Source organism: Aphelocoma coerulescens, chromosome 12, assembly GCF_041296385.1.
Source record: "Aphelocoma coerulescens isolate FSJ_1873_10779 chromosome 12, UR_Acoe_1.0, whole genome shotgun sequence".
Classification (NCBI taxonomy): domain Eukaryota; kingdom Metazoa; phylum Chordata; class Aves; order Passeriformes; family Corvidae; genus Aphelocoma; species Aphelocoma coerulescens.
In genome coordinates this window covers 21254545-21265532 of record NC_091026.1, presented here as the reverse complement: position 1 = coordinate 21265532, position 10988 = coordinate 21254545, and the positions used below count along the sequence as shown (strand labels likewise).

At 46.2% G+C, this 10988-nt stretch overlaps 1 protein-coding gene across 2 annotated transcripts; it reads right to left on the bottom strand.

Moving 5' to 3' along the window:
• Position 1: 1 nt before the first annotated feature.
• THUMPD3 (THUMP domain containing 3) lies at positions 2-5843 on the bottom strand. Of its 2 annotated transcripts, none has more exons than XM_069028001.1 (9): positions 5528-5843; positions 5080-5157; positions 3975-4511; positions 2997-3127; positions 2506-2575; positions 2021-2136; positions 1725-1835; positions 1354-1477; positions 2-1120 (listed from the first exon to the last, which is right to left on the bottom strand). In XM_069028001.1, exons 1-9 carry the CDS (start codon positions 5744-5746, stop codon positions 989-991), a joined length of 1518 nt encoding a protein of 505 aa, XP_068884102.1. In that variant the 5' UTR covers positions 5747-5843; the 3' UTR covers positions 2-988. The 2 variants fall into 2 exon arrangements, with proteins under 2 accessions (XP_068884102.1, XP_068884103.1); XM_069028002.1 differs by having other exon boundaries at positions 1725-1832.
• Positions 5844-10988: the final 5145 nt, after the last annotated feature.

Below are 10988 nucleotides of genomic sequence, written 5' to 3'. Positions count from 1 at the left end.
CTTTATGCAAAACTTCTAAAACTTTAATACTTGTCAATTCACCTCTGAACAGTTACACATACTTAGCATGAACACACTGTAATAAAAAGGGCAAACTGGCAATGTGTTCTCAGCCTCTGATGAGCAGAGTAAGAGGCTTGAGAAATCATAGTATGGTCACAGAAGAAAAAAAAAATTGCAACAATATTTTTGTGAATACTGTGGCAGCGTAACTGCGGTAGTTAAATCACCCAAAAAACTCAAATTGCCACCTTGATGTGCCCATGGTAGACACCAAAACCATGAACTTTTTAATACAACTGGTAGAAGAATCTCTGTCCTCAAATAGTAACCACAGACTGTATTCTAAGGCTGTGTGTTACCCCCTCACCCATGGCAATGGAACACTAAAATATGGATTAGACATTTACTGGTAATTTGCACTAAGGTGAGGTAACAGGCAAGAGAATCAGCAGCACAGCATACTGTCTGCCAACTGGAATTTGCTTATCAGACCACAAAAACCAGATACTGGTTTATTATTAGATTACATTTGCGCAATGGTATAAATTAGAAAACTACATTATGGATCCTACCTCTGAACCCTTTATGGTGAAAGTCTTAGTAGTACTGTTAGTCATTTGAAGATACAGCTTGGTAAATAAATTACTGTTACCCCCAGAGCTGCTTCAACATGTTTTCTATTGTAAGCAGAAGAAATAAACATTTAACTGAAAAATACAAGAGAAAATTCAGGCCAGGGAAAGAATTACTAACTCCACTAACCAATTTCAGTTTGGGTGGCAGGGAGCAGAGGTGATTTAAATAGTAAGGTTTCAGAACACACAGTAGAACTGGTAGCTCTCAAGTTGATCCCTGGTTTAATTGTGTGACAATTTCTGCATAGGTTGTTTGGTTTTGAAACTGACAGACCTATGCTCTCAGGTGTCTGCTTTACCAGATGGCTATTCAACAAAGTCTGGAGGTGTCTCATCTTCTTCCACACAGTTTACCAGAAGGATCTTCTCTCTTCTGCTCTCTCCCAGGTGCGCCTCAGCAGATACACTGCAGCATGGAGTCCCCCCACATTCACCCACACGGTCTGAGCTCTGCGCCAGATGTGTCCCACACGGGACAAGGCCTGCAAGCCAAAAACAGCCCAAGAATGGTGTTAAGACAATAACATTATTTTTTATTATTCTTTAACCCATCTGATGACAACATTAAGGGACTTTTCAGGTCCAAAACTGCATTTAAGTGTTACTAATTATTGCTCTATAAGTGGAGTATCTTTTGTAATGATGATGGCTTACAATTTTTCCCTCAATGTATTTTCAAGTGTAAATAGGTTTGATTTTCTCTCACAGAACAAACCTTGGCAAAGCATTTCTTGTCCTGGGTAAGCAGCACAGCCCTGCCCGTCCCTGGGGTGCAGATCCGGCCCATCTCCATCAGGCAAGCTGGGTAGAGATCCCAGTTCTTCTTCTTCGAGCCTATCCTGCAAGATACGTTCAGATCCCCATTGTGATCACCGACACCAGTTCAGTGTTGGTCTCCCAGACATCAATCTGCTCATTCAGGACCCCAGTTACTGTTACTTTCAAACTTCATTTTTAACATAGGGTTCCTAACTCCTTCCCAACCGGGCCCATTTAAGTCCCTAACTGGGGAGCAGCCCAGCCCTGGACCAGGACAGTGCATGCAGCCACGGCAGTGAGGCACAGCACCTTTCCAGTACATCTCACCTCTTCCCGAAGGGCATGTCTGTCACTACGATGTCCACGGAGCCCGTCCGCAGAGGAAGGTTGCAGATGTCCCACTGGATGATGTCCAAGGGAACGCCCAGGGCAGTGCTGCTGCAAGAGCAAAGGCAGCTACCTGAGACATGAGCACTCAGAAGGTTTTTACACTGGGGAGGTCTAGAACATTGGCAACAAAATCAACAAGCAAATATGAATCAGACACTCAAATGCATCATTGCAAAGTGGGTTTCTGTGCATACAACACTGCAGGAAAGGAAAATCCCTCATGCTCGACTCACCTGTCCTTACTCTCGTTTTTCCTCAGTAAGGAGCAGATGTTGTTTGCTGCTCTCTTCACTGCCTGAGGGCTGTTATCCCCTGCAATGTGGTAGCAGTAGGGCCATTCTGCAGCTCCCTGGGGGGAAAATGGTAATAAGCAACATTAGCATCAACATTGCTTGAATGAAAAAAAACCCAGAATAATTTCTCAAACATGACAGAATACAATAAAGCGACTGCAAGTGGATGGCAGGGAATTTAGAATTCTGTAACAGACAGCTGTATTATGCACCTTTAAAGCTCAAAATACTTTTGGATTTAGCTTCTTCCTGCTATGTTCTAGGGAAGAAAAATGAGGTAATTTGAAAAAAGTGTATTTGTATCTGTTCATAAATTGGTGAGATTGGATCTTAAAATTCAGTCATTACCAAGAAGACTTACACATATTATTCAGCTGCAGATATAGACAAGTTTCATTAAGTTTAAAAAATCAAGGAAGAATCACCTCTATTGGTATCGCACCTGTACCACACATGGGATCAACTATGATATCTGTGGGCTGGGGATCACAGAGTCTGAGGAACAGAAGAAAAGATATGGTGAGAAATGTCTTAAAAACCTGAATTTCTGTAAAGAAGGGAAAGTGTACTATTTTAATCACTCTGATTCTACCCTTCTAACAAAAACCTTCATGTGATTATTTTTTCCACTAGTTAATCACTATTTTATAACCAGCAATGCAGTAATAGTCTTTCAAGAATGTGATACACTATTTTGAAACTTGGCTAATACAGCAAATGTTTACTTTGCTTGGCTGGGAAACACCCACTGTTATTACAAGGCATGTGGTGTCAGCAACTCCAGGTTTTTTTAATTTATTTTTCTTTAAGAATTAACAGAAATGGTTTCTGAGGAAGCAGTGGGGGAGATAAAAGGTTTCATTTCTGAAACAAAATGACTTGTTAACCGAGCGTAATACAACACAACTGCCCTGACCTGAGCATGCCGTAAGCCAGAGTTGAACGCAGCGTTGTGGGTCCAAAGTGTGTGATGTTCCGTCTGTGGAGACTCTCTTCAGTTAATGCAATCCCCACCACGACTTCATTGCTGTGAATATTCAGAAGAACCTAAAGAAAAAACTTGAAGTGAATTTCAGGAGTAACAGAAGCTTTCCACAGAATGCCTGGTAAATACTTACAGGAATCTTAGATGGTAATTTAAAATCCAGGAATGATGTATAAAAAAAGCTTTTCTTCTTGGAAGTAAAGCAAAGCACCATTTCAATAGGACAGAATTCAGGAGAGCATTCACACAGTCTCTCATTCACACTGAATCTGTTGCACAAGACTTCTCAAAGTGCTATAACCATTGCAATGGCTTCTTAAAGGATTTGGTTTGTAAGTCTGGGGGAGAAGCCTGGTAACTCCTGCAAGACACAGTGAAGCATCTGCAAAGCAGCAATAAAAATCGTATTTGTGGTGGGGGCTACATTAACTAGCGAGGTGAAATCTCACTCCAGGACAGTGGCCAGCCCTTAGTAAACCAGCAAGAAAAACTCAAGTCTTTCTGCCCCTCAAAAACGGTGGTTCCTCACCACCGACAAGCCAGGGGTGCTGGTTGTATTTTCCCAGCCTCTGCTCTCTCCTGACAGGAAATAAATACCAGACAGTTATTGTTAATTCTTTCTGTCCCCTTCACCCCCAAACCAGCTTCCATACGGAGCATTTCCTGGTAACTTAGATGGGTATTAAACAATGCATTAGAGGATTTACTAAAGCTGAAAGCAAGGCAAGTGCTTGGATCAGAGGACACACATAGTGTGCCAGGGAAATGAATGCTTCAGAGAAGGCCAATTTCAGCATTACCAGTTTTCAGTTCCAGAGTCTCTGGAAGGCAGTTTGGGGTTCTCTAAGCATCAGAAATAAGAACTAAAAATTTGTACAGCAGAAACTTAGGTAAGGCATGCCACTATACCTCCACATCAAAATTAGTCATGTCAGCTTTCCACTGGAAGTGCTCTTGCACAGCTCCACCGAAGTCTCTTGCGGCCTCATTCGATGTGAAGCTGTGCTTGTCTCCAGCTCTGTTACAGGTCACTCGGAACCTCAGCACCTTCGCCTCTCCTTCGCCTGTCTGACCGTCACCAGCCTTGGTCCCACTCTCAGAACTCGCCTGCACTTCAACTTTCACATCTGATTGCTTGTTATCTTCCTCCTCCTCCACCCCATTTCTGGATGTCACTCCTTGGGGCTTCTCTGTATTCTGGCCACCAGTGGGTTCCACAGCCACAGGGTTTTGGGCACAGTCCTCCTGGTCATTAGTGTTATTTTGGTCTGCTCCTCCCTCTTCTCCACCATCATTCAGCTTCTCTCTGCTTGCAGGACTCTGCAGATTATGTTTTTTGCGTTTTGTCTTTTTCTTTTTCAAGCTGTTGTTCAACTCCCAGACTTTCAATGGATCGGTCCAGGGCAGCTTTTTAACCAAATCTTCCAAATCCTTTAGAGCATCTTCCTTTAACAGACAGAAAAAGTTGTGCTTTGAAGTCATTCCATACTTCAAAAAATTATCCTTTGTTTTTAGGTCTCTCGAAGTAGTTTATTAAACATTAATCCACTACATGTTTAAGCAAAGCTTACAGGTTTTTGTCTGTTTATGCCACAACTAAACGGAATTACACTGAAAATCACCAGACCCACAGGACTTCATAATTTATCTTGTAAAATAGACAACGCCATATTAAGTGACCAAAGTGACACTTCACTGTCCTACACCTGTGACCTACAAACATGGCATCAGCTCTTATCTCAGATTCTGCCAATGCAAAGTATTTAACTGGAGAAATTATGTTAAATGACATGGCATCAGCTCTTATCCCAGATTTTGCCAATACAAATTATTTAACTGTAGAAATTATGTTAAACGACATGGCCACACTTCCATTTACAAGCCAGAAAAAGAGAACTGGAATAATATCACAAATTAAAAACTTGTTAAGCAAACAGAATACTTTGATATTAGTCTTAAATTTAAAACAACACTCCAAATCCCAGAACTGACTGAAAAATGAAGAGTAACTCACCTTATTTTCATTAAACTGATAGTCTTTGAACTCCTGAACAACAACAAATAAATTATCCACTGACCTCAGACGATGGACCTAGAAGAGATGAAAAGGCACGGCGACACATTACTAACCGTGTGCCGTAGGGACTGTGTTTACTGTCGTTAGAATTTTGCCATCTTATGTCGTTTCAGAGACTACAGTTTTCCACCTTTAGTCCCCACGGGAGTTATTAGTTTAGGTCTTCGCACTGGTTTAACGTGCCGATCTATTCCATCTCCCTCCAAACCCCGGTAAAGGCGGATACAGCTGCTGCACGCAGGCCGGCCGCGGCTGGGTGCGGAACGCTGTCCGTACCGGAGGCCTCCGAGACCGAAGCGCCGCGCTCGGAGGGGCTGGGACGCACCGACCCGGCCCCGCCCACGGCGGAGCGGGGAGCGGGGCGGGGCGGGCAGCCCGCACGGACCTGAGGCAGGCTCCGGGCCGGGACCTCGAAGTAGATCTTGCCCCGATCCCTGCTGATCCTGGATGCCGAGCCCAGCTTCTCCTGCACCTCCTCGGCCGCCGTCTGCTCGAACCCCGTGGGCACGGTAGCGCCGATAACGGCCGCGAGCTCCGCGCCCTCCTGGGCTGGGGCTGGGGCCGGACCCAGCCCCGCGTCGCCGGCCGCCTCCCCTTCTGCCATGCCGGGCTGCCGAGGAAGGGCGGGCGACCGCCCACACCCACCCACGACAGACCCCCCGGATCACGCACGGCCGCCGGGCGCACCGCCCCACGCGCCACTGCCGCCCGCCCTTTCCGCTTCCGCGCCGGGCGGCACCGCCTCCGCTGCGCGCGGTGCGCGGCTGGGCGCGGGCGGGAGGCGGCGCCGCGGCCCCGCGGAGCTCGCGTGTCCATCCGGACTCGCGGGGAGCGCCTGTCGGACTCTCGGCCGGGGTGGGCGTGCGCGGCTCCGTGCGTGTTCCCACCCGGTGACAAGGGCGTTCATGTTCCTCGAGGAGCGCTGGCGGGCCCGCGGGTCACTCCCCGGCTCCAAGCCCAGCCCTCCGGGAGTGTGGGTGTCCCCGCAGCCCCTCGGCTCCTGGCGCTGAGCTCCAGAGCTGGGGTGGGGGGTTCTGGCCCTTGAGCACCCACATAGTCGCCGGTGCTGCCATAACCCCAGTGCCGTGGGTGGCAAACCGTAGGGGGGCCATTTCTCTTTTCGTTCCTTGTTACTCAGTTGTCTCGATGGTTCGGCTGTTTTCTTTGGTGTGTTTCCAGAATTAGAATTATTTTTTAAAGAAAAATTTAGTGGCTAAATGTTTTTTTCAGGAGAGACAGAGAGGCCACTCTTAACTATCTGCCATGGCCATGCCCCTGTCACCCTGACCAAGTGTGAGCTGCATGAAGCTGAATAGGCACTGTTTTCCCTCCTCATTTCAGGTCCTGGAGTCTTTACACCCAGCACTGAATTGATAAATGTAAGCACAACTTGTCCCTGCAGCTTCTACCTCTGCAGGTGCAGCATGTACTGTCAGCAGCACTGTTTGTGTTCATTTCCCCATGTGTGTTCTGGTTCTGCTGTCACATTTCATGTCGAACAGGAGGCCTGAGGTGCTGCTCCTCCCATTGAACCTTCTGAAGCATTGCTTTGCTTTCAGATGAGAACGATGAGGGAAGGTGTGGGTTGACTTGTGATTCAAGTCTGAAAATATACTATGAAAAACGTGTAATTTGGGTCATAAACATGATGGAGAAAGTTTGTGAAATGGCTTCAATGAGAATTTAAAAATAAGCTAAAGCAGAGGTAGTCACAGATTTTGCTCAGCTTTATCCTGCAGCAACACCTATAGCAAGGCAAAACTTTGTGGTTCAAGTGGGACAACAAGCTCAGATTGCTGAGCTACTTTAGCAGAATTTTCAGCATCTTTTGGTGAAGTTGTTTGCCAGACACTTAAATGAACTCCATGTGTCTGGCCTAGCACCAGCAGCTCTGACCTTCCCAGCTGGCCTCACACTGAAAGGCGAGAAGCGGGGATCAGCTCGCTCTGCTGCAGCTCTTGGAATCTGTCCAGGCACCACTTGGAGAACAGTTTCTGGTTGATGACAGGTCTTGTAGCAGCTCTCCTACCTGTGTTTTGAAAGGAGGGAAAATATGACAACTGTCTTCATGACCAAACCAGAGCTGTGTTGTGTGTCTATTATGAACCCCTTCCTAGAGCTAAGGAACCAGACTGGCTCCCAGGATCAGCAGCATTCAGTTAAAGTGAGCAGGCGCCTGTTGGGCATGTCTGGGAGCCCTGTTTACAGGGAATAGCAGTTCCTGATTAGCTGGCAGCATTGTTTTCGTGGCTGGCTTAGTGCACACCTGAGGAGGAGCATTGCTGTCCACTTGTCTGGAAGGTGCTCCAGGTTTGTCCATTTGGAATCTGTATCAATAGCATGCTGAATCCCAGAGGATGCTGGGTGTTTCTGCACAACTCTGCTCCTCAGGGTTGTCAATGGAATGATGGAAATAGCAATTGTCCAGCTAACCAAGGGGTCCTAATATTATCCTGGAATCATCATTATTTGTCTCACAATATTGGCACACAACTAAAGAACATTTGCCGTACACTTAACTTATTAAAACCAACAACTTATCCTGTAATTAGGACCAGACCAGGTTTCTCCAAGCCCCATCTAACCTGGCCTTGAACACTTCCAGGGGTGCAACAGCCACAGCTTCTCTGCTCAACCTGGTGGCCTCACCACCCTCACAGGAAAGAATTTCTTCCCGATGTCAAATCTCGTTACCTAATTTTTCTTAAGTCTTACTATTTTCATGTGTGTGAGAAAGATAATTTAGTATGGTGTTTGGGAATCTACAGCTGAAGGTTATTTTGACACTGAGAGATTAGGAGAGAAGTGAATTAGCTGTTTAACGGTTACTGGATGGGGAAGAATTAGTCAGTGTTTGTAGCAGCTCTGGTGAGCCCAATGCCTTAGTCACAAGAGCTGTGAACTGAGGCTGGTGGGTGATAAGACATGACAAAGAGTTCACAAGTCTAAGTGAGGAACTGTGTGTCAAACCCTTGTTGCTGGAGGTGCTTGGTTAATGGGACTGTCCTGCCTTTCCTGTCCCCAGCAGATTTTGCACAGAAACAAATAAACCACAATTAGCAACGTGTGCTGGGCATGCAGCAGAGCTGCAGTGTGGTGGTGGTGTGCAGTGTGGGTGGCTGCAGAGCTACTCTGGGTGATCAGAGCAGTGATAAGGCCACAGAGGATGAGCAGCTCATTCTACAGAATGTGAGAGGTGTCCTGAAAATGTCAGACTGGTCAGCCCTGCTGTACTGGTCATACACCTGTGCCCAGGGACCGAGTTTTGTCACCTGTGATATCTGTGAAATGGAAGCTGCTGAGGGAGCCTCATCAGCAAGAAACTCAGTGCCCACACATCACTTTACAACTCTGAGTTTCATGAAAAGAGTGAGAGGTGTTCCAAGGCCTTGCTTAATTTTTACCAGGATAACTGAAATTAACTTACTGGATTAGTTTAAATAATTTGTTAGGGTGTAAACGAATTTACAGAATATAATTTCCAATACTGAAGTGCCAAGTTATGCCTGCACCTGCCTTGCCTGGAAAAAACACTTGGTTTGAGTTCATTTCAGAGCTGCAGAATGAATTTGATGTGAACTGATCTGTTTTGTCTTGCAGTGACGCCTAGGCATGTGTTGTATAAATTTCACCCAGCACTTGAGTTTGCAAGGGTTAAAGTTCTTGGAGCAAGGAAATACATTTTCTTCCAAATCAGCCCCTCAGCACTCAGATGCAAAGGCTGTGCTTCCTGGGACATACCTACAGAGGAGCCTGGGCTTCAGGAGCAGAAAAACACAAGTGGTGCTCCTTGCAGCAGCCCAGGTTTTTAAAGCATTACGGAGTGCTGAGATCCCTAAACATGCAAGGCCATAATGGAAAAGCTGGAGGATGGAAGATCTCATATCCAGGATATGTCATCCTAAGAAACCCACATTGAAGAAAACATTTTAAGCGAGACAGTTGATCTTTTTCAGTGTCTGGATTTTGCTTTAGGCCATCTCAACTTTTACTTTGGACGGAAATGGATCACAATCCAAATTAAACATCATGACTACTCCAAATCCTTGGCAGCAGCATAGCAGAGTCCCATGTGAGCTGCCACATGTCACTCCAGATGTGTTGGTTGTGTCAGTAACAGCCTGTCTGCATCAATGATGTGCAGCCAGGGCCTCTCTGATGTCCCTCATCCAAAGACCATCCAGGTTTTCGGCCACAGCAGCAGCATCCAACCAGCACAGTGTTGGGTCCAGTGGAATGATCTGGGTGTTTCACAGTTTCCCTGGGCTCTGGGTTCCCCTGTTCCCAAGTGCCATCATGTCTTGCAGGCTGATGGGAAGGATGAGGCTGTCAGGGTGTTCAGGGTCCTGCCAGCAGAAAGCCCAGAGTGCCAGGTGGAAAAAGCAAGTGTCCTTCATTCAAGACATCCTGCACCTACTTCATTAGGAGAGAAACTTTTATATTCACTCGTTTGTTTGAGGTGGTTTGTGGAGACTTTATGAATTAAACCTCAGGGCAAACAGAGTCGATTACCTGAAATGTCCTTGGATAGAAGGGAGCATTTCAGCCATCCTGGAAGTGCTGCTTTGGAATGGCTGAGAAGGAACCACAGCAATGCTGCCAATTCAGACTGTGAGGGGGGAAAGCATGAACGGACCAGCAGTCCTGACTTCAGGTAGCATCAGGACTCTGAGAACAGTCAGCATGCTGGTTTTTCTGTGAACTGCCAGGCAACTGCAAATTACATTTTTGTACCCTGAAGCAGCAGCCTGCTGCACCACGCTGATGCCTCCAGTCCGTGCTGTGGTGGTAGCTCTGTGGCTCCCACCTGGATTCAGTACAAGTCTGTCCTGCTTGGGCTTTTCCCTTTGGCTCAGCACTGCACGAGCCTTTTTTAGTTTCTGGCAAGTCACAAATATGTAACATTTCCCAGCTGCCTTTCTGTCCTTGTACTATCATGCTACACTGCAGGACAGGGCAGGATTAGCTCTTGATTGTGGTGACAGAACATTTTAGATCCAAATTTGTGGACAGCAAAAACACATTTTCTTGTGGATCTGAAGAAAATCACACACTTGTGTAGGAATGACTGGCTTTCCATATTCTGCCTATTTACCCACAGTTCTTTTGAAATACATATGAAGGTAGGAAGTGAGTATTTCTGGGATAACCTCCTTGCCTTCACTAGATATACTTGAGGCTCACCTCAAGGTTATCCTGGGCTCACTGTGAGTCAAAATGAGAAGAGACTCAAGAAATTGTAGTCTTTGGCTCTTTTTACATCTCTCCCTACATTCTTAAAGTACCCTCCTCTGGTGAGCTGTCTGAGCTCTCTTATCAGAGATCACACAGCTCTGCCTTCATGGAAACGTGTGCTGCAGAGAATGAGGGTGGGGCTGGACATGGGCCTGGCACATGGGGTTGCACTGAATGGCCACACTGGGCGCCTGGCTGTTAAAGGTCAGTTCTGACAGGAGGAAGGATACTTCCTGCTTCCCTTGAGGAAAATGATAGTAGATGGTAATAGGACTGGATTTAATTGCATCAGGCTTGTTTTGTTTGGAATGGAAAGTGAAACAATACCAGTTAGGGAAGAAATCTCAGAAATAAGATGGGGTTTGATCAGTGGTTCCAAGGTAATTTCTTTTCTTCAAAGTTAATGTCAAACATTGAATTCTGCTTCCTAAACGTTTTTCCTTTCTTCCTACCATAAGCAGTCCTGCCAGAACCTGTGACCTGAAGAAGGAGCTGAGCTGCTCTGGCTATGGTTTATGGGCTCAGTAATGCACAAGTACAAGAATTTAGAAGAATTTGGAGAAGGTAAATTTGATGTCCATCAATGTCAAATCCATCTCAGAGGCCTTGTA